Here is a 23,776-nt window from a genome sequence, read left to right as displayed (position 1 = left end):
AAGAGATTTAGCCCTTCCTTGTCCAAGGCGACACAGCCTTAGAGCCATCGGAGGTTTTTAGCGGGAGAGTAGTGATCAGAACTGTATCTCAGAAGAAAATGAGTGGGAACAGGTCCCATGATGGTGGAACTGGGTCAGCGCGGGAGGGAGAGAAGGTGAGTGGAGTGCTGTGGGGGACTGGGGGCGGCGGGGGGAAGAGGAGGTGAGTTGGCACCTGTGGTCGGGCCAGAGAAGCAAGAGTCACAGCTTTCTCGGGCTGTCTCATTTCAGGAGAGTGAGTGATCTCTGGGGGTAGGGGCACTTGGAGAGCCACACATCATTGCTGAACAGGGTGACAGGGCTGCACACTGGTCTCACAAGCATGTGAACTTGCTCTGAGTTTGTGGTCAGCGTTCTCACCTCTGTTCTGTAGGTTCCTTCCTTTGTTCTTGTGACTAGTTTGCTTTACAGGTGAAGGTGGTTACACTCGAGTAACAGTTCTCAAAGTGTGCCCCTGATCAGATGGCACAAAGGTTACTGCTTCCCAGTAGGTTTGGGAGAGGGTGGGTTACGTAGAGTAGAGGGGTTTCTGGGTTGCACAGCTTCTCAGAGCCGCTTGTGTACGTCCTGACTTTCCTGAGGCAGGATTTAGTAGACGGAGTTCCTACCCTGGTGTGACCAGGACATAGTTTTCCACTGAGCAAGTCTGGCCTACAGGGAATACTGGGGGCCTGGTTCAATGACTCTGTCCCCAATCCCTGTGTGTCCCCAGGCCAGTCAGCTTCCCGCAGCGCTCACCATCTCTGCTGTGTGAGGGGCCGTCCCCAGCAGCTCTCTCTCAGTTCCACCTGTTTATGTTTAGGAAGCAAGGACTTCCATGCCTGTGTCTGGATCCTGACCTTTGCCTTTCCTTCTTCCTAACTTGCCACTAACTAAAAACCCACCATCTGCATCTCATTAGTTTTTTCATCTAAGCCAAAAGGCTCTCTGACCGACTCATTCTCCTCTGGAGCCATGTTCTCCCAGGCCAGACACTTTGCAGCCACCCCTGACTTTTCCTCCCTTCTTCATTCCCTGTTATTCCTTCACTCCTTAATTTTCCTAAGCATTCTTCTCTGATGTTCTTTCCAGCTGTTTTCACCTCTTCTTCCCCCTTGGTCTCCTTTGGGATCTCCTTTCCTCCAGTCCTTCCCATCAAGTTTGTTTCTCCTGTGCATCAACCCATGAGGCTGCCTTCTGGTTTTCTCAACACGGAACTGTCCAACACACACGCATGTGTGTGCTTGTGCACACTCATGCCCCTTTTCTCAATTAGGCTGAGTTCAGAAAGAACCTGTCGAAGCCACACACTGGGGGGCGGGGGGGGGTGGCAGAGTTAGATCTCAGCCTCAGAATCTCTGAGAGTGTGTTTTCTGCATGCTCTCTGGTCCTTCTAACCTCCTGTCCAGACATCAGAGCAGGAATTGGCCCGTTTTCGTTTTACAGTTGGGAAACATAGATTCTGAAGGGAATGTGTCCTGCCTAGGTGAGTGCTTCCTAGGGTGACCAGCTATCCAGGTCTGCCTGGTGTGAGTTTCCTGCAGTGGGTGGTCACACCATTGCTAGACACAGTACCTAGGGTACTGTGCATGAGTGCCTTTTGCATGGCCCTGCTGCCTGTCTGGAAGGGCCGTCTCCTGCAGCCTAGCTATCTGACACGTCTGCAAATCAGTGAGCGAGTCCTGTGGCCTGCTAACTTCTTCCCTCCACCCCTCTAGTTGGCCCCCTGCTGATCGAGTTTACGGCGCCCGTGGACCTGACGCTTCTGGCGAAACAGAACCCTGAGGTGAAGGTGGGCGGTCGCTACGCCCCCAAGGACTGCATCTCTCCCCACAAGGTGGCCATCATTATTCCATTCCGCAGACGGCAGGAACACCTCAAGTACTGGCTGTATTACTTGCACCCAATCCTCCAACGGCAGCAGTTGGACTATGGCGTTTATGTTATCAATCAGGTGAGGTCTGGGGAGATGGGGTGAGAATGGGGGTGTGTGTGTGTGTAAATATGGTATAGTATTTGAGAGTAATGAGTCTAGAAGGAAAAGAAGTGATTTCCTAGGTATGTGACGTTTTACAACTCAGTGGTACTACCTTCTTAATGAGTGTAGATAAGCTAAATGACATACAGTGTACTTGGTTGTTGCTATTAACTCTTTTTTTTTTAAAGATTTTATTTATTTATTTATCTTTAGAGGGGAAGGAGAGGGAGAGAAACACCAATGTATGGTTGCCTTTCGTGCGTCCCCTGCTGGGAGTTGGCCTGCAGGGAACTGGCCTGCAACCCAGGCATGTGCCCTGACTGGGAATCGAACCGCGATCGTCTGGTTCGCAGGCCCGCGCTCAATCCACTGAGCTACACCAGCCAGGGCTATTAACTCTTTTAGGCAAGGGAAATTGCTGGGATATTTTGTTTGAGAGTTTTTGGTTCTTTTTTCTGAAAGTAGTCTTCCAACAAAATTGAGAGAAAAATAATAATTCTAGTTTTCTCCAGTTAAAGCACTGATTACTTTATGTCTCTAGGTACCTGTGTATTTTAAAAAAAATTTTAATCCTCACCCAAGGATATGCCCATTGATTTTATTATTTTTTGGAAGATTTTATTTCTTTATTTTTAGAGAGAGGAGAGGGGAGGGAGAAGGAGATGGAGAGAAACATCAATGTGAGAGAGAAACATCAACCAGTTGCCTCTTGCATGCCCCAGCCAGGGATCTGACATGCAACCCAGGCATGTACACTGACTGAGAATTGAACTGAACCAGTGACCTTTTGCTTTGCGGGATGATGCCCAAACCACTGAGCCACGCTGGTCAGGGCATGGCCATTGATTTTAGAGAGGGGGGAAGGTAGGGAGAAAGAAAGGGAGAGAAACATCGACGTGAGAGAGAAATATCCACATGAGATAGAAGTATCCATCCCCCAGGTGTGCCCCAACCAAAGACAGAACCTGTAAGTCAGCTGCCCTAAATGGGAATTGAACCTGCAGTCCTTCGGTTTATGGGATGATGCTCCAAACAACTGAGCCACACCAGCTATGGCTGTGTTTCCCTTTTAGAAAATAAAACCCCCCATTTAGATGTCAGACTTTTAGGCAATTTCAAATTTATCCAATTTAACTGCTTGTTCTCGGGTACTCCTAGGAGACATGGACATCTCAGCTGGGGCCAGTGAATGGGGACTTTAAGGAAAAAGGAGCCTTGGATGTTCCTAGAGATCGAGATGACCATTGAGTAGTAAAGGCAGCAGAGGTTGTAGGGCCAGAGGTTGGAGCTGAGTCTGTCAGGAAAGAGCAGGACAGCCCCGTTTATGAGGTAACGGAAGCTCGAGGCTGGGAGAGCAGGTGACTATTTGAGTCCCTTGGCCAAGTGAGGCACAGACCAGGGCCCTGAGAAAAATCTATCAGCAAGAGAGCTGTGGGTCACTCACCAGAGAATAATGTTGGCAAATGTAAGAATGAGTCAGTAAATGCCAGACCACTTCAATCCAACAAATATGTGTTTAAAAAAGCCCTGTCACCAAGGAACCCTTGTGTGATGCCAGTGAGCACATGTTAATCATGGATTCAGGAGTCCGTTGGTAAAGCAGTGGCAGTGAGTGCCTGGAAGAGGAAGCCACCATCACCAGGAGCCTGCAGGGAAAAGTACAAGTCATGCCATTATGCCGGCTGCATCTCCTTCCTGTCTTTGACAGTTATCAGGCCAGTAGATGAGTAATACACTGTAGACACAGAGTTGTCCGATCTTACTCATCAAGGCATCCGATGGCCTCTGACAAATCTTCCTGAGCAGCAGATGGACAGCTGTGATCTGGATTTCATCTGAGTTGCATTAAAATATATACTTGCATAAAGAGGGTAAAAGAGTTAGTGATGATGCTGAGTTTTCGAATTTAGGTGGCTGAAGTCAGGGAAGGTTAGAGGGGATGGATACACCAGTGTATAGATAGGTTAAAGTTTTGGCGAATGTAAGACTTCCCTGTTCAATTACAAAGTCGAAACAAACTGGACCAGTGAAATTTAGCCACTGTCTTAAATTCCTGTCACATAATTTATACAGATAATCCTCAGGTTTCAAACAACAGATTTTCGCATGTCCTATACCAGCTATCTGCTCCTACCTGCCCCGGTCCACACTGGAGGAAAAGCTAAGCAAGCCAGCGTGGACCAGTGGCACCGCCAAGCTGCTAACACTGGGCACTGCCTAAGTTGGGACATTTCTCAAAGTGTGCTTTCCAAAATGGAGAGCCAGGCCAGATGCCTTGGAGGGGTGCTGGCCCAAACAGTGGGAGGCAGGTCTCAGTCCTGCAGGGCCTTCAGTGCACTAGTGTCCTTACAGCCACCAGAAGCACTCAGCACACGATGTCACCTGAGCTCCTTTGCCTGGGGGACAGTTTTTTAAGAACCATCTCAAGTAATGAATGTTCTGTGGGTCACACTTTGGGGAAAGGAGGCAGCCCCCACCTCTTTACTTTCTCTAGGATACTGGGAACCCCAGTTCTCCCTCTCTTTCTTATCTTTCCCACTTGCAACTCAGCGTTGGAGATTCTAGCTTTTTTCTCCCTCTGGCCTTGTCAGTGTCATCCCCCCTGCCCCCACCCTCACCCACCACCACCCCATCCTCTACATATTTTCCTTCCTTAAGAAAATCTTAACTTTCCCCATTAAGAGAGTCTTTCCTCTTTATCTCCCTCTCCTCCTGACAACTTTTTTCTCCTGTTCCAACTCCACCCTGGTTTCTTGGAGAAATACAGCCTGATTCTGAGACAACCAAGACTAAGGAGAAACTTGGGTTTTGCCCTCCCTTTCCAGTAAAGATGTTACAAAGAACAAACAGAGTGGTGACAGGAAACCTAAACCTTTGAAGGAAGGAGGCCAAGGGAGAGACATTTGCATCCTTCCCTATTTGACTTAGAAGCTCCTTGTGTTCTCTCTCTGATAGTTGTTTTAGACGAGGGGAGGGAGTCTGTAGCATCTGGCTTTGGCCTTTGTGTGCTACTGAGCAGATGGGCTTCGTTAGAGCCTCTCCTGTCTCCGGGCTCAGACACCCTGCTCTCATTCTGACCGTTCATCCCCAGCCCCATTTAAGGTTAGAGAGAGAATGAATGCTTAAAATAGGAGGGGCCTCTGAGACATCTAGTCCAGGGGTTCTCAAACAGGTTATTAAGAACAGAACCTCTATCCCCTTACTTCCCCTTCAGTCTTTGCTGGGATTTGCGTGGACCCCCGGGGCTAGGTAGTGTGAAATGTCTGCTCTGTTTCGAAGGTGGAGGAAACTGAGGCTCAGAGAAGGGAGGTAGGAAGTCATGTAAATGCCGGTCATGCTGGAGCTCAAACCCTGGGCCCGATCCCTGATGCCTGCTCACTGCATGCGCAGTAACTTTCCTCTGGAGGCCATTCAGCCCCTCCTCTGAAGAGCTTCTCGAAGCTGGCTCTCCAGGGCTGAGAGTGAGCTCCAGCTTAGACTTCCTGGGTTCTTGCTATCCCACTTCCCAGCTAGTGGCCTTAGGCTGGAGTTCTTCCATTTGAGCTCAGCTGAGTTCCTCAGTTTCCTCATTGGTGGGATGGTAGGGTTTTGCTACCCCTGCTGCACGGGGCTGTGAAGCACCTGGCACACGGCGAACCCTCAGTAAACATGAGCTGTTACTGCTATGATTTGCTTTTCTTCTCCCCAGCCCGCTTCTTGCCTATTTTCTCTACTCAGTATCATGGTAATAAACCCTTTACTGCTCTCCTGCTCCAGCCCCACTCAGTCACTCAGTACCAGCATCGAGACTCTCCAAGTCATTTGTGTGGCTTCTGTAGGGTCAAAGGGGAGCAGATAATGACATAATACAGAGACTCATCAGGTAACAGAATCTCAGGGGATGTAGGTACCATGTCAAGCCTACCAGCCCTTCGCAGTAGGGTTGTATCTCAAGCTCCACCTACAGGGGGTGACCTTTTACAGGCTTCTGTGGCTCCTACTCCTGTCCATATTAAGCTGTTAACCACCCTATTTTGGTTTAGGCTCTTCCAATAACCTGAAGAACCAACACTTCACTATAAGTGGTGGGGTGGGGGGCGCAGTTACCAGGTGACATGGAGTACACGCATTGCTGTTTGTCCTCAGGTCATTGGCCATAGCCCACCAGTGTTTGAGGCTCCCTTCAGAGTTTGGGCACTGCCAGCCTGTTGGCGCCAAACGTGCTGCTCTGAAGCACAGAAGTCCCACCTGAGGTCCAGCACTTAATGTTGACGCAGAAGTGTACTTTAAGATGTCATAGCAGATGGGGTGGGGTGCATACTACACTTTGTCATACTTTAATGAGGAAAGGAAACAGATTACCTGAAGTGAGGAGAAAACAGGTTGCCACCTGGTAGCACCAGCCCTAAATAAACACAGGACATTTGTGAGATTAACCATCATAAAAGTTACCCACAGGTGAAGAATGGAGGCCCAGCTGGCCAGGTGAGTTTGTAATCATCACGGCAGCCCTTTGCCCTACAGCCAACGCCCAGGACTGGTCTCTCCAAGTCTGTGTGTATATTTTCTGGCTCCTCTGATCTCAGTTGCCCAAGATTTTTCTAGTTGTACCATGCCACGCCCTCTCTTTAAACCTTCAGTATGTCCCCACTGCCCAAATGCAAGGGTCTACAGAATCTGAAGCCCTGAGTTCAGCATCTGGGACCCTCTGCAGTCCAGCTCTGACCTACCTCCAGCCACTTCTTCCTCCTGCTTCATTCACACCTTGTGTCACAGCGATACTGGGTTCTCCATCCTCACCTGGTTATACTCTGCTCCTGCCTGGTGTCTGCTTCTGCTGTCCCCTCTGCCCTGCTTGCCTGCCTTCCTCCCCTTCCTGCTCTCTTCCTGGCCATCATTTAGCAGCCCCCACACCTTATTAGCTCCGTGAAGTCCCAAGTGAAGCTGTCTTCTCCCTCCCTGCTGCTCGCAGGCCACTCCGCGCATCCCAGCGAGTGATGAGGGATGTTTGCCTGAGTGCGTGCTCAGCTCAGCCAGCGGCCCCTGGACTCGCAGCTCCTGGGCCTGATTGCTTCTATCTCCTTGACCCCATGGCTCTACGTGCTCAGTCAAAGTTTGGAGCACAGAGCCACTCCCTGTGACTCCTGTCGCTGTACTTGTACCCCTCTCAGGACCCCTTGCTCCCCATTCTCTAGTGAGGGCAGTGCTTCTTGGAGGTGAAGCCTCCTTTCGCAGTCAGGCCAGATCACAATCCTTGGGAGTCTGCCCCGCTCCTCCCTGGGACTTCTCCCGAGAGTTTTCTGCTCCTTGTTGACCAGAGCAGACAGCCTAGGATACAGCCCTTGGGGTGACCTCCCTTTTCAGGAAAAATGCAGGGTGCTTACTTTAACCCTGTGGTGGTTGTTTATGGCCATAAAACTTTACAGTTCTGGTCCTTTGGACTGAACATCTTTAAAGGTCTCCCTTTGAATTTTGACCCTTCCAGTGAGACAAATGGTTATTCTCATTGTTCCTGCTGAGGGAAGGCTCATGGAGGTAAGTGTCTTCCTTGGGTCCTGTGATGACTGGTGGTGGAGCTGGGGTTGGACAGAGATCACATGAAGCCTGAGGAATGCCTCTCTTCTCCTCACTGGGGAACGGGTCCACTCCACATGGCGCTGCTGTCCCACCGGCTCATGGAGGGAGGGGGGACATGCCTTTGGAATAACAGCCTCAGAACCCTGTGTAAGGCTTGCTTAATTGTCATGCTAACAGGTAAACCCTGGCCTGACATGCTGGGGTGGGAGGGAAAGTAGAGGGGGCCCTGGCTTTCTCTGGCTTTGGCATATTTCCTATCTGTGCACTGTTGTGAGATGGTTCCGGGCTGCTTGTCTGGGATCAAGTGTGGGCAGGTTTGGAGAGAGTCCTTGTACCCTCCATGAGTAGGAGTATCTGTCACCATTCTCAGAAGCTCATCTCTGTCCCTGGGCGAGGCAGCTCATTCCTAAATGAGGTCCAGATGAATTGGGGTAAAACAGACTCATGAGTCTGCCCATTACTGAGAGCTGCCTGGGCCTGTGGCCCCCACTGGTTTGGTTTCTATCCTGACCATCTTTTACCATCCCCCATCCCTGCCTTAGATTTCCTCCCCCCGCCGTCAGTGGCCAGGCTGAGGTGTGCAGGAATGGGGCTTTGGAAGGGCATGGCTGATCCTGTCCTGCAGGATCCCCTCCTTTGAGCCCTCAGACTTTTGGGGCCCAGGGCCCAGGAGAGCTGTGGGAGGACTGGGTATCTATGCCCGTCACTGCTTGTGCGCTGCCCCGAGATAGGGCATCTCCTGTGCTGCGTTTCCCCCTCTCTGCCCATAGTTTGCTCCACTCTCCTAAGGAATGTGTCAGAGCACTTACAGGTGCTCACACAGCTGGTGAATTGCCTCCCTGGACATTTTTCTGAGAAATGCCATTTTCTCTGCTCACCCTTAACTTCAGGACCAGGAATAACCACTTATTAGGAATTAGCCTTTGCTCTGGAATGAGGGTAGTCAGAATGGGCCCCCTTGTCCTTTGCAGCCTTAACATTTGCCTGCCTTCCTCACCTGCCTTGCATCCACCTACTCTCTCTTTTTTTTTCCTTCTAGTGGGGGTCTTTCTCCTTTACTTGTTCATTCTGTTTGTAGCAAAGCCTGCTGAAGGAGGACCTTCTCTCTGGTCTGCTTCTTACTCTGCACTACCTCCTCTTCTGTTCCCTCCACCTCCTACAGAGAGAGGAGTGCCGACCTAACTTCTGCTGCGACTGCCGCCACTGCCACCGCCGCTGCCACCACCCTGGTAATGTCCACGTGCCCCTAAGTCAAACCCAGGGCCCAGGCCCTACTGGTCACGGGGAAGCTGTGTCATGTGCCAGTGTGCCATCCTTGGGCCCCGTTGTCTCCCAGGCAAGGCTGTGGGCTCTGTTGGCTTGCTTAGAAATGCCAGCCTGTTGTGCAGAGGTCTAAGAGACTTTGCCTTCTTAAAATTAAGCCATAGTTGAGCTCATGTTGTATGTATATGTACTTTTGTATCCTGCTTTTTCCTAATTCTATATCATCAGCATCTTCCCATGTTATTTCATAGTCTTCATAGTCATCGCTTTCCATGTCTTCATAGTTGTTGAGCATACAATTCTACCATAATTAACTTAGCCATTCTTCTGTATTAGCAGGCATTTAGATTATTTCTATTTTCTCACTAGTGTAAATAATACTGTAATGGACATCTTTGAGTCTAAAATCTTATTCTGTATTTGCCTCTTCTACATTTAAGTTTCCCCAGGCTAGATTTTCAGGTACAGGATTATGAGTTTAGAAATAGTTTAAAGATACCTGTGGTTCTTAAGATAAATGAGCAAATTGCTTTCTGAGAGAAGCCTTTATTTTCTGAAGTGTTGCTCTGCAGGAAGTGCCTTGGGCCCAGGGAGAGGGGCAGACGTCCTGCTATGGCTCCTGTGGACCTGGGGTTTAAAAATTCTCTGTGTTCATCTCTCCCAGAATCGCTTTTGGGCTGTTCTGTTAGTTAAGTTCTCTCTAAAGGCAACTCACGGCATCTGACCTGTGTTCCAGCCAGGCAGGGGCCAAGAATGTGCTCACTTTTGTGAGTAATTCCTTTGTTAAACAAAGAACCCTCTCAACTCCCTGATCCTGAAGGGACTGTTTCTTTCACTCACTGAGTAAAAACCTTAAGTCACAAGTCTAGGGAGGCTCAACTGCTGTGAAATCATGGGTAGGTGGACATTAGCCCTCCACAAACTCATTTGTATAATCCCAGGCCCGATCCAATAATCTCTGGAGATCACCTCTTAGCCTGTCTACCATCCCAAGGTCCACACTTAGGCCTGTGTATCATTTCTGCACAGGACTGCTCAGCCAGAGATTTCCCACCACTCACTCTGCCTGGGCCTTTCCTGTTGGTGGCTGAGAGTGTTTCGGCAAACATTCCCACAGACTGCTGACCTGCATCAGGATCCATGCGGTTGAGAGCCTGGGGGTAAACTGGGCAGAGGGGAGCTGCTTTGTGATGGGCTAGGGCATGTGTACTGGAACAACACTGTCTCTCATATCTCATAGAAGTTCTGATTCTTTGGGAGTCTTGGCCTTGGGTTGATGTTTCTAACCTTATTGCTGCTGTGTCTTTTTGTGGAGGAGGGTCCAGGTCTCCTCATTCCCAAGTCATCGTGGTCTCGGGACATGTCTGCTGCTGAGCACACATGGGCCTGACATCAGGGAAGGCAGGGTAGTTTGTGGATCATCTAGAGACTGTTAGAACTTGGGCAAGAAGAAACCATGGCTTTTGGTAGCTACTTATTTACCCTTTATTGAAATGAGGGGAAGAAGGCTGCCCTTTGATTAACCACAGTCAGCATTTGCCTGGGGATTTGACCAGACTCTGGTACCTGTCCTGAAAGGCCCACGAAGACTGCTTGCAAGTACAGCAATGCACATGCCCAGGGAGTAGGCAAGGCGTGACATGGGGGCTTCCAGTCAGGATGGAGGTATAGGTAGACACGCATTGCCTCCTGTACAACCATACAAATGATTACAACCAGATCTCAAAACTAGCAACATCCAGAACCATCAGAAAATTGAGCTGTGTGGAAGTCTGACAACTGAGGATTTAAAGAAGACACATTCATCCATTCAGGTAGGAAGGGAGGAGTTACAGAGACAGGTGGAGAGGTGGTGTGGCTCGGAAAGGCAGCAGTGGCAGTGGCAGAGTGGACAGGAGGGATACCTTCAGAGTGAGTGAGCAATCCCAGCCCCAGGCCGAACAGCCCAGGGTTCCAGCACCAGGCAGATAGATTCCCATTACCTCTGCCTGTAAAAACCAGTGCAGTTTGGGGTGGTGGAAGAAACTTCCAGATATTTGCCACTTTAAGGGCTAGCATAGCCTTAGAACATACATAAACCCACCCACTCTTGGATTCATCACTGGAGCAGCAGCCGGAAGGGTGCCAATTGCACACTGGAAGGGTGTGAAGTGACTGGAAATGGGTCAAGCACTGGGTGAACCTCCAGAAGCAGGTGACGGCATTGCCCCCTCTCCAAGCCCTCCCCACACAGCCACAAAGTGGTGAAGCAGGTGCCCTTCCCTGGCAATCACCTAAGCCTCCATTCCACACAATTTACAGATGCCTTTTACATAGGCCACTTTACTAACACAGGGAGTAAAATTAGCAACTCTACCTAATGCACAGAAACAGACACAAGGAGGCTACTAAATTGAGGAGACAAAGAAATATGGCCCAAATGAAAGGACAGAACAAAACTCCAGAGAAAATGCTAAGAGAAACAGAGATAGCCAACTTACCAGATGCAGAGTTCAAAACATTGGTTATCAGACTTCCAGCCAAAATGGAGGCATAGGTGAACTTGCTTCACCTCCTCACACAGTTGTGGTAAAGATAACAACCAATCTAAAAACAAAAAACAACCAGAACTGCCAGAAAATCCAACTGTATGGAAGTCCGACGACCAAGGATTTAAAGAAGAAACATTCACCAGTTGGGTAGGAGAGGCAGAGAAGACATAGTATGGCACAGTCAGAGAGTGGCAGCAGTGGCCAGTGGAACAGGTGGTCCTATATTCATGTGTGGCAGATAAAAACCGGGAGGGACACCTGGGGACTGAGTAGTCCCAGCCACAGGCCAGACTGTGCAGCCCAGGGTTCTAGCTCCTGGAAAATGGAGCTTCATAAACTCTGGCTGTAAGAACCAGTGGGGGTTAAGGCAGTGGAAGAAACTGCCAGTCTCTCAGGAAAGTCTGTTTAAAGGGCCCACAGGGTCCTAGAATGTATGCAAACCCACTCTGGGAATCAGCACCATGGCAGCAGCTAGGACACCAGTGGCTTATGGGAAGTGGGAGAAATGACTGGAGATGGGACAAGAGCCAAGCAAGGGATATTGTTCCCTCTTAGACCCCTCCCCCACATGTAGCACCACAAAGCAATGAAGCAGGTTGCACTGTCCAGGTGAACACCTAAGGTTCCGCCCATTACAATGTAATGTGTGCCGACATGGGAAGTCAAAGCAGCTTACTAATACATAGAAACACATGGAGTCTGCCAAATTGAGACAAAGAAATATGGCCCAACTGAAAGAACAGAACAAAACTCCAGGAAAAGAACTAAGCAAAAAGAAGATAGTCAACCTCTCAGATGCAGAGTTCAAAATATTGGTGATCAGGATGCTCACTGAAATCACTGAGTATGGATGCAAAGTAAAGGAAGAAGTGAAGGCTATACAAAGTGAAATAAAAATATACAGGGGACCAACAGTGAAGGTGGGGATACCTGGGCTCAAATCAATGATTTGGAACAAAAGGAAGAAATAAACATTAAACATTAAACAACAGAAAGAGGAAATGAATTTTTTAAAAATGAGGAGAGGTTTAGGACCCTCTGGGACAACTTTGAACGTTCCAACATGCAAATCATAGGGGTGCCAGAAGAAGAAGAAGAGCAAAAAATTGAAAACTTACTTGAAAAAAGTACTGAAAGAAAACTTCCCCAATTTGGCAGAGGAAGTAGACATACAAGTCCAGGAAGCTCAGAGAGTCCCAAACAAGTTGGACTTAAGGAGGGCCACACCAAGATGCATCATAATTAAAATGCCAAAGGTTAAAGAGAGAATTTTAAAAGCAATAAGAGAAAAGTAGTTACCTACAAAGGAATTCCCTTAAGACTGTCAGCTGATTTCTCAAAAGAAACCTTGCAGATAAGAAGTATTTAAAGTCATGAAAGGCAAGGAACTATATCCAAGATTACTCTATCCAGCAAAGCTATGATTTAGAATGGAAGGGCAGATAAGTGCTTCCCAGACAAGGTAAAGCTAAAGGAATTTATCACCACCAAGCCATTATTATAGGAAATGTGGGACTTATGGAAGAAAAAGAAGATCAAAACCATGAACATTAAAAAGGTAACAAATTCACAACTATCAACAACTGAATCTAAGGAAAAAAAATAAAACCCAGAAAAAACTCCTAAGCAACAATCAGAACAGGAACAAATCATAGAAATGGAGATCACATGTAGGGTTATCAGTGGGAGAGGAAGAATGTGGAAATGGTGCAGGAATTAGGAAGTATAATTGGTAAGCATAAAATAGGGGGAGGTTAAGAATCATACAGGAAATGGAAAAGCCAAGAACCTGTGTAGCATGACCCATGGGCATGAACTAAGGCTGCAGAGGGAAAGGGGGTACAGGGTGGAGAGGAGCAGTGGGGGAAAAATTGGGACAACTGTAATAGCATAGTCAATAAAATATAAAAAGAAAAAAATGGGGAAGTGGAGCCCTTGCCTTAGCCCTTGGGGGAGACATTCTCCACTTGCCCCCATTACTGCTTGTCTGTATTTCTCATATGAATCATGTAGCAGCTTCCAAACCAGTCTCCCTGCCTTCAGTTGGGGTGTGGGGCAGGAATCCCTCCTTGATATACAAAACATAATCCCCATTTTAAAAAGCCTTCAAAGGCTTCCTGGGGCCTAAATCAAACAGAAAGCCTGAATGTTTTTACTGAGTATCCAGCTTCCTCCTCAGTCTCATGATTTGGTCCATCTCCACCTTCATTTCTTATTCTGGCTTCCACATCATGTATTTCTTGTAGTTCCTTGAATGTTCTGTTTTCCTCACTGCCTTTACAAATGTTGCTCTCCCAGGACCACTCTTTTCAAGCCTCCCCACTAAACTTGGCTAATGTCTCTGAAGCCTTCTCTGATCCCCTCGGACGAGGCTAGTGTCTGCACCTCCACCTCTCCCTCTGTGCCTGCCATTGTAGTTCCTCTTCCCTCCTCTCCCCACGCCGGTAGCTGTGTATCACAAGCGCTCGTCATTCATCGCCCATTACACTTGCCTGTTTAACTTGAAATACCTCAAAAGCAAGGCCTGTTTCTTTTCCTTTTTTGAATCCCTAGTGCTAAACATGAAGTAGATATTCAAAGAATGGCAAGAATGAATATATGAAAGAAGAGACACAGGACCCTCTGGTCCTTTTCGGTCTCTGGGCCTGGCTTGCTCTTTTTAAAAAAAAACAACATTTTATTTCTTTATCTTTAGAGGGGAAGGGAAGGAGAGAGGGAGAGAAATATCAATGTATGGTTGCCTCTTGTACGTCCCCTGCCAGAAACCAGGAACTGGCCTGCAACCCAGGCATGTGCCCTGACTGGGAATCGAACCGTGATCGTGTAGTTCGCAGGGCCGCGCTCAACCCACTGAGCTATCTTTTTTTTTATAACCACTTTATTGAGATATAATCACATACCATACAGTTCACCTATTTAAAATCTATTTAGAGTTGTTCATCCATCACCATAAAATCAAGTTTAGAATGTTTTCATTATGTTAGAAAGAGACCTCACACCTTTTAGCTCCAAATCCCTCCATTTCCCACAGCCCTAGGCAGCCACTAATCTTTCCGTGTCTGTGGATTTGCCTATTCTGTACATTTCATATAAATGGAATCATAACTATGTGATTCTTTATGGCTTCTTTCACTTGGCATAATATTTTTTAAGTTCACCCATGTTGTAGCTAGTATCTGTACTTCGTTCTTTATTATATGCTGAATAACTTCCCATCGGATGGATGTACATTTCATTTGTTCATTCACCTGTGGATGGACATTTGTGTTGTTTCCACTTTTCAGCTATCGGGAATAATGCTGTTGTGAACACTGCGTGAAAGTTTTGTGTGGCCATATGTTTTTCTTTCTCTTGAGTGTATGCCTAAGAGTGTAATTGCTGGATTGTATGGTAATTCTTCATCTATTTGTGGAAACACCAGGCTGCTTTCCAAGATGGCTGCCCCTTTTACATTCCCACCAGCGGTGTAGGAGGGTTCCATTTTCAGACATACTATTTGCTCTTTCCTGTATTTAGTGTAAATGAGAGGGCTCTGGGAACAAGTTTTCATAGCCCCGGAGAGCTCTCTGATGCTTCTTAAGACATTCCTCCCTGCCGCCCAGATCTTGCAGAAGGGCACTGGGTTTGCTCCACCATGTGTCTGAAGGTAGGTTCTTTTTACTTTTCTCTCTTCTGAGGAGCGTGGCTCTTAGGCCTATACCAGGCACCCCATCTCAGGTCCCTTCCCTGTACCCCAGGCCAGCATGCCTGACCAAGCACAGGCCCCTGTTCTCTCTGTACTGGCCGTTGTTGGTTCTGCTTGACTGACTCATACACCCACTGTCAGGACTGTGTGCTCAGTCATAAAAGGCTTCCCTGTGAGCTTAGGTCAGTGGGGCAGCTGCCCTGTCCAACTGTGGGAATGCCATATAGTTTTTGGCCTTTCTTCTTTCCTCTTGTCCTCTCCATTAAGAGGAGCTGGCTGCTATAGAGGGAAAGGCTGAGTCTAACTCTCGTCTACCAAGTTAAAGAAGCCGCACTTTAAAAAGCTCTGTCTTCCAGAGGGGCACCCCCCAGTGCAGCAGCCCTCCTCACCTAACAGGACTTCCCAGGCATTTCACGGGTCTCTACAGGTCTCTTTCCTCTGCTGCTATAGACGCTCCTGTGAGCCGCAGACTGACTCACCGAGACTTAATCCTTTTAAGAAATTCTCCCTCCAGCACAGAAGCAGGATTTGGGAGGAATCTTAGCCTTGACTGGGGAGGACACACACCAATATAAGAGAAGGAGTTGTCTCTAGGTTGGATCTCTGGGAGACATTGTGGAAGGGTTGACTGTTCAAAATGGGTGGGGAAACCTATGCTGTAATCACGATAGCATCTGACATTTGTTTCTGAGCAATGTGTGAAGGCCTTTAACATATTGTCTCATTTAATGCAGCCCACCTATTGTTATCCCCATGCCCAAATGAGGAAGCTAGAGGTCAGATTTGCCCAAAGTCCAATAGCTAATAAATGAAGAACCTGGCACTCTTGGGATAAAAATGCATGTATCTGTCACAACATTTTGGATTGACCAGACAGTACGTACTTGATAAATGTTTACTTGAGTGAAGGAACCAGTGCACCAAATAAATGTGCCCAGTGAGGAGGGACAGGAATGGGGGTGGGGTGTCTTCCTACCTCCTGGAGAGGAATGGGCACCTGCTCTTAGTGGTGGGGCTTGTGGATTTGCCAGGGCCTGTCTTTCTTACCCAGAAACTTACCCATGTTATTAAAGCATTCCATCCAAAGAAGCCTAGAACTAATGTTTCTGTAATCCCAGGGAAGAAAGAGGAAAACGTGTACTTTCCTCATCATTCTGCTGATCTAGTATTCCTAGGGCTAGCACCTGCAAAAATATACCCTGCTCTTGCCCTCTCCCAGGATCACAGAGGTGAGGCCAGACTGGGAAGAAGGATGGGAAAAGCAACGTGTAGTTCTGGTTATTTTGGAAAACTGCCCGACTAATTTTAAGTGTGGACCAGACATTGGAGTGCCTTATCGAGCTGAAGAAACTGTTGCCTCACACGTGGGCAAAGGGGCAGAACCAGGACTTTTCCTTAGGTTTCTCCTCCAAGCTACCGTCGTTCTCAGAGCATGGGTCCAGAGGTGCCTGTTTATGATTTCAACTTACCAGTTTCTGGGAGAGGGAAAATGCTTAGTGTAATTTCGTTCAGACATCTGCTTAGATCAAACAGTAATGGCCAGGAGGCCAGATCCTGTGATCAAGACATGGCCCCAGGAGCCCCCCGCCCCTGGTATTGGAGAGTGTGGCAAGAGAAGGGAGCATTGAGCAGCCGCCGTGTGGGTCTGCTGTGGAGGTGTGAGAAGGCTTTGTGAGGCGCGGCTCTTTCACTGGTTGGAAATCTGTTCGATGGGGTTGAATTGTGTTTGAAATGTTCAGCTAACTCTTTTAGGGTCTCCACGTAGCTGGAAGAGCAAGGTGGAAAGCACCAGGGGCAGGCCCGTCTCCCCATCACAGAAGGTGGAAGGTGTGAGAGGACCGAGGTGGATCTGGGTTGGGGTGAAGGTGGTTACAGATGGTTGAGACGATGAAATGGCATGGCATGCATAAAAACACCTACCCTTTGTGTGGTGTATCATATCCCCCCCAGTAAATATTAGCAATGCATTATTGTAATAATGGTTGCAATAACTTCGTAGTTTTCATATACAGTTTCTAAACTTTGAACTTCTTTTTGCCTCGTGACTTACACAGAGTTAACTGGAGGCAGAATTCTAAACGACTTCACTGCTGGGACTGCTGAAGAACACCGTGTGGGCTGTTCGTTGGTCGCAGCGTTCTCTTTTCACCATGTGTGGTTAGAAAGCTTTATCATGGGCTGAGGAAAGGAGTTCTTGAGTAAGATGTTTCCTTCGTCAGTAGTGTCTCGGGGGCTTTTCTCAGGTGGCTTGTTTTCCTGGCCACGCGCCTATGGCTGAGCAGTCGCGAGGGCTGTCTGCCTGCCCTGCTCTCACACAGGTGGCCTGGTGGGTACCAGTTCCAAGTCCTCTCTCAGGCGCCTGGAGAGAGATCTGGGCATCCCACTTTGGAGACCATGTAGCCACTGCAGGCCCTTGTGGGACATATTTTTCCCCAAAGCAGAGGGCCCTCATCTTGTTTATCCCAGGAGATATGGGGGGAAAGCCCAGAGTCAGGGTCCCAGAGTGTGGGACTCCAGTCCCAGTTGTGTCACTTGTGTGGCCCTAGTTTCTTCACGTGTAGCTGGAAGGGTTCTGGTCAGGATGAGGGCTCGTGTGTGGAAGGGCTTGTGAAGTGCTAAGGGTAAGGGGGGTTGTGTGGATGCTGTTACTGTCCTCACTGACCTAGGGCCATGGGTGTTGGTAAGGGACCCATGCTGGTGACTCCGAAGGGCCCTTTGATTGGAGCTTCCCAGAGTGGACTGCTCTCTGCCATTGTGTGTTGGAACCCGTCTGTTGGTCTACTCACTCACTCACTCACCCATCCATTCATCCACCCATCCATCTATCATCCAGTCAGCAGCATTATTTACTGAGTTCTTATTATATGCCAAGCAGTGTACAAAGCTCTGGGTGAATAAATACTAAAAAATTCCAGCCTTCATTGAGCATACATTCTAGTGTGTGTGGGGGGGGGAATAAACAAGGTAAGTAAATAAAATATGAAGTACCTTTGCACAAACAGACTTGGTGCTTTGGGACCCAGCAGTGGGCATTCCGAAGTAGGTCTTGTCCTCTCTGTCATAGTCCCTGTTTCTGTCATGGCGTACACCACACTGCTGCCTGCCACACGCTGTGAGCACCGTGAGGGCAGAGATTGGGTGGGGTTGCCGTGTTTCTCCGGTGCCTCATTTAGTAACAGACACCTGGTAGGCGCATAGTGTGGTTATCCGTGGAAAGAAGGTAGAAGAGAAAAATCCATCCCATAAGCGCCAGTTTCCTGCGTATCTTTCCTGGAATTAGTCTACATGTAGTATGTAAATAAATGACATATGTTTAAATGCCTTTTCACCCAACAATACTATTTTGAAGATTATTTCCATTTAGGGCTTCCATATTTTTTAAATAGTTCTATTTCATTTTATGGATGTGCCGTGACTTATTTAACCAGTTCCCTAGTGTGCTTATGTCATTGTTTGCAATCTTTTGCGGCGATGAACACTCTGTGGGGAATAATGTTCATATGTCATTTGCATGTTTACAGATCTTGCAGGCTAATTCCAAGAGGTGGGAATACTGACTCAGGACATACCACTTTGTATCAGTTTGTAAATGAGGGCAGAAAAAATGAGGCCCATGAGTGGACTAATGACTCCATGTCATGGGCAAGTCACCAGGCCCCATGTTCTGCTCAAAGTCCTTATGGTTTCTGACATCACCGCTTTTGTTTCTGTGCTAGGCTGGAGATTCCACATTCAATCGCGCTAAGCTCCTCAACGTTGGCTTTCGAGAGGCCTTGAAGGACTATGACTACAACTGCTTCGTGTTTAGCGACGTGGACCTCATTCCAATGGACGACCGCAACACCTACAGGTGTTTCTCACAGCCACGGCACATCTCTGTGGCAATGGATAAGTTTGGGTTTAGGTAAGAGCTGTTTGCCAGAGTCTACGGGAAACATGTTCCTCTCCGCCGTGACCACCAGGAGAGGTTCCTCCAGCCCAGGAGCGCCTCTTTGTGCTCTGGAAAAGATTGCCTTCTCTTGAGAAATGGGTGCTTTTTAAACCCAAAGTGAATTATTATTTGGGGAGGAAAGTGGAGTCCAGAAAGGCCCACAACCTCTGCACATCCAGACAAGAAGAGTTTTTAACGTTTCGGATGGCTCCAGACCGACGCTGTGTTTTCTTGATTTCTTCTCTCGCCTTCCCCACCCAGTCTGGGAAACAAATTAGAATCATTTCCCCTGGTATAAATAAATATAGGGTTGTTATGAAGTTCCCAGATCAAAGGTGTTCTGGCCCTAATCTTGCTGTCTTCAAAGATGAGAGATTTAACTGTAAATGTCACTCTCCGCCCTCCCTCCCTCCCTCTCTCTGTGTACCTTCCTTTTTAGATGCACAGACTCCTATCCTGACCCTTCTTAGCCCCTCCCTTGAAGCGTGGTGGCCAAATTCTTTAGCCCAGCACCATGTCTGTTTTCCCCAGAACCACTTAGGCTTGGGGGGTAGGGCAGGAGGTGAAAGAAAACAGCAGAGACAGCAAAACCAGATCTTGTTCTCTTAGCTTGTACTTCCCCTAAAAGTCAGTGTCTGTGTCTGTAAAAACACTTATTATCAAAAAACTTTCTTGGCCTGGCTTCCTCTGGTTCAAACCCTCACATTAAAGTGCAGACTGTACTGTGAGGTAAGCCAAAAGGTCGATGACTTGGCACCTCAGTGGTGATACCTTAGTACAAATAGATTACCTTAGATTCATTAAAGCAAGCCCCTGGGCATCTTTGCTCGTGGATATTTGCAGTCAGAATTGCTGAATGTATTTGAGAATGGTAACTGCATTTTTTAGATGTGTTCTATGTGATTTGGCTAAGTTCTCTCATGAAGTCTGAGTTAGGGTTTTTCTTAATTCATGTGATAGGTTTTGGTCTCCCTGGATTTCAGTAGGAGCCTGAGTCTGGTTTGGAACTGCACCCAAGGTGGGAGCAAAACCACAGCCTTTAGAGGCCCCACAGAATGCCTTTGCATGGCTGCCGGGCATGTCCTGATCCTTAACACTTCTCAGCGGTGCTTCTGCTGTAGCTGTCAGGAGGCCATGATTCATAACCAATGAAACCCTGAAATACCAAACAGTTTAAACAGACGGTTGAGAGCCCAGATGCCCTGCTGCTTGAAAAAGTGTCCAAATAGAGTCACCATTATACATTTTGTTAAGTTGGGATATGGTAGAAATTCCCAAGAAATGTTTTTCAAGAAAACTTTCAGAACTGCTGTCTTGACTGTTGGAGTCAGTCAGCGTTCAAGCCGGGAGAGCTTTGGAAGAAGGAAAGCTAGACCGGTAGACGGAACAGGTGCAGGGCAGAGTGGGCAGAGGGAGCCTGAACCAGTCTCCGATTCCAGGACCTCCCGGGTAAGGGTTTCCTGTGCAGGAGTGGAGCGCATGGGAAGCAGGCTCCTGTCCGGTGCGGACGAACTGGGCTCATGCTCCTGTAATTGATTTTCTTTTTTTTTTTTTTAAGATTTTATTTATTTATTTATATGTAGAGGGGAAGGAGAGAGGTAGAGAAACATCAATGTATGGTTGCCTTTCGTGCATCCCCTGCTGGTAGTTGGCCTGCAAGGAACTGGCCTGCAACCCAGGCATGTGCCCTGACTGGGAATCGATCCGCGATCATCTGGTTCGCAGGCCCGCGCTCAATCCACTGAGCTACACCAGCCAGGGCTGTAATTGATTTTCTGATCACCACAGAAGCGACATAGTATTCTTACAAAGAAGATTCTATTTTTTTGGTATCTGTGTCTTCTCTAAGATAATCTGAGTCTGCTCTGAAAACAAAACAAAGAAAACCTTATAAATCTCCAATTAAAATGTTCCAGAGAATAAAAATAACTTTAGACTATTCATGTTTTAAGCAAGCTTTATGTTGAGCAAGTTAGAACTTACTAACCGCTGGTCATCTGTGTGTGTGTGTGTTTGCTTCCCCAGCTTACCTTACGTTCAGTTTTTTGGAGGTGTGTCTGCTCTAAGTAAACAACAGTTTCTCACCATCAATGGATTTCCCAATAATTACTGGGGCTGGGGAGGTGAAGATGACGACATCTTTAACAGGTAATAGTCACAACTTTCTGACACTGGCACTGTTTGCTGGGATGGTTGGAGCTTTGAGAAGGCCTTCATGATTTATTTAGCCTCTGCCCGTCTTTCCAGCCTCATCTCCAGCCACTTCCAACCCCAGACCTGCTCACCAGTCCCTGGATGCTTGCACTGCTGTGCTGGCTCTCCGCCGCCCCCCCCCCTCCCCCCGCCTGGTCTTTCCTGGCTGTCCCAAATGTTCTGGCAGATGCCCATTCATCTTCCCGACTTGACTGTGCTTAGTGTTGCTCAGGTAGTTAGTTGCTTCTCTGTCTGTGCCCTGCAGCCACACCTCCCCTCTTCACCTCCATCCTGCCGCTGGCAGCCCTGCATTCTAGGCATCCACACCGTCAGCTCCACGAGGGCAGACGCCCCCAGAGCCTGACACAATAGTCACCAACACAAACTGGGGAGCCAGTGGTAGAAAGACATGGGGAAGGAGTGTGAGTTTAACCACTTTCATGCTGGGCTGGGGTGTGCACAAGTGAGAACAGTAAAGCAGCATGGGAGATGGGGCCACAGTCTTGGAGTTGGGGCTCCCAGACCCGAGCCTTATGGCAGCTCTATAATGAATGATTTTGTCCCTTTTACTCCTTGCAGATTAGCTTACAAGGGTATGTCTATATCTCGCCCAAATGCTGTGGTTGGGAAATGTCGGATGATTCGCCACTCAAGAGACAGGAAAAATGAACCCAATCCTCAGAGGTGTGTTCTGTGTTCATTCATATTCCCTCATCCCCCCTCAGGATGGGGCAGGCTGCAGAAATGATGCGCTGAGTAGGGCTCCATGCCTGGAGGGAAAGGGGGAGGGCTCAGTCCAAGGTGGGGAAGGCAACGAAGTACAAACATTTAATGCTTTTTTTCCTGAAGAGTTTTATTTTGACACCAACCACTTGTCCTTTTTCCTCGTAGGTTTGACCGAATTGCACACACAAAGGAGACGATGCTCTCGGATGGTTTGAACACACTGACCTACGAGGTGTTGGACATAGAAAGATACCCGTTATATACCAAAATCACAGTGGATGTTGGGACACCGAGCTAGCATTTTGCTACACTGATAAGAGACCTAAAAATGGCCAGGGACCTCTGCTGCGTCTCTGCCAATGTCCTGGGCTGGTCCCTCTCGTTTGTACCAATCAGAGTGATAGGCCCCTTTCGCTCATTCACATGCCTTTCCAGATGACAGGAAGGAGCTTGATGTTTTGCCCCCAACTGGACTCGGCATGTGACTTCTTAACTCTGCGAGGGGTTTGTAAGTGTGGAAACTGTCAGCCTTTGGGACTTCTGAGCATGTTCACAGTGTCACACCCCAAAGAATCTGAGCTGTATGCAGCCCCACATCTGGTGACTGCGGGACTCGTTCCCAGTGATAAACTGCTCGCTCATTGTGAAGTGGGTAAGAATTTTGCTTCATATCTTGTATTATTATTACTTTCTGAAAAATTGGACAGTGCTGCTGAAATTGGATTGGTGTGATATTTTTTTGTTGTCATAGTTTAACAGAAAAACAGTTTCAACCGTTCTCATTTTACTCCCCACCCCCCACTTTTTTTTACTGCTATACAACTATTACAATCACCGTGTGTATGTCTTTTCTTAGCAAAAGAATTTTGAAACTTGAGCCTCAGACCTTTTGCCCTGGTGATGTGTGAATTCCAAGGCACCTGTAGCCATCAGAGCAAAAGCCTTGGGCGCTCTCACATTCAGTGGCCTTTCTGCAAATTGCCTGATTTCTGAATGTAAAACTTTTTTTTAATAGCAGTTTGCAGTTTGTAGTATTTTAAAGGCCAAATCCAACTCTGATTGATGATCTAGCTTGATTTTGTGTTGATCCAGATTCACATAGCTGTTTAGTGATAAGTCATGGCAATTTATTTTTCTGAGTATGCTATGTACACTTGAATTACCTACATATTTTTATTGTGTTTTAAAAGTGAGGAGGGAACTGAGCATTCTTTTTAGGGGGAAAAATTCTGTATGCTGTAGTGGCCACAAGCTGCTTCCAATTTAGCTGGCAGGCCAGGTTTTGTGAAGATCAAAATCACCTTTGGGCCCTTGGAAGAGGGCAAGGCCCCCTCGGGACCTCTGCAGGAAGTCAGGAGCCTTGGCCTGCCAGGCAGAGCTCCCCACCGCCTCACCCTCGCCGGGTGGGCCGGGAGAGGGAACCTCTACCACCTCCTTGGACTGACCACTCCCCCCGCCCCCAAGACCTAGGCTGTGGTGTTGTAACTGACAGCAGTCAGGTTCGTTTACTGGCCCTTAGCCTGGGGAGGTGGAGGGAGCCTCAGTTCTGCACACTCCCCGCCCCGACCCCCCCCACCCCCACCCCCCTGTGGAGACTAGGGGCTGCCTCCCTTGTAGGTTCTGCCCCACACTGCCTGTCCCACCTTGCAGGACTGGTTCTTCTTCTTCCTCCCTCTTTCACCTCCCCCTTTTTGTTCTTTGCTTCTTGCTTGTTCCCTAAAACTTGCCTGTGGCACTCAGGGTCAAACAGACTATTCATTCTCGAGCATGAACGTGCCTTTTAATTAGAAACAGAAGTCAGCTGAATCCACCCACACTTTCCCACAACCACTCTGGTGCCTAAAGCCTCCCTTTCCCCCTCAGGTTTTTAATGGGTGCCCCCACTCCAGGAGGCT

The 23,776-nt window shown here is 48.0% G+C and overlaps 1 protein-coding gene across 1 annotated transcript in view; it reads left to right on the top strand.

Moving 5' to 3' along the window:
- B4GALT1 (beta-1,4-galactosyltransferase 1) overlaps window positions 1-23,311 on the top strand; it is a 46,814-nt gene extending 23,503 nt beyond the window's left edge. Inside the window, exons 2-6 of the mRNA XM_037036137.1 lie at window positions 1,737-1,972; window positions 18,748-18,935; window positions 20,988-21,110; window positions 21,735-21,839; window positions 22,047-23,311. Coding sequence (XP_036892032.1) covers window positions 1,737-1,972; window positions 18,748-18,935; window positions 20,988-21,110; window positions 21,735-21,839; window positions 22,047-22,179 — 785 coding nt within the window. The 3' untranslated portion in view covers window positions 22,180-23,311. The remainder of the gene's footprint in view (window positions 1-1,736; window positions 1,973-18,747; window positions 18,936-20,987; window positions 21,111-21,734; window positions 21,840-22,046) is intronic.
- Window positions 23,312-23,776: the final 465 nt, after the last annotated feature.

Source organism: Sturnira hondurensis, unplaced genomic scaffold (genome assembly GCF_014824575.4).
Source record: "Sturnira hondurensis isolate 20B ecotype Veracruz unplaced genomic scaffold, ASM1482457v3 Scaffold0022566, whole genome shotgun sequence".
Classification (NCBI taxonomy): Eukaryota; Metazoa; Chordata; class Mammalia; order Chiroptera; family Phyllostomidae; genus Sturnira; species Sturnira hondurensis.
This window is presented reverse-complemented; position numbering and strand designations above follow the sequence as displayed.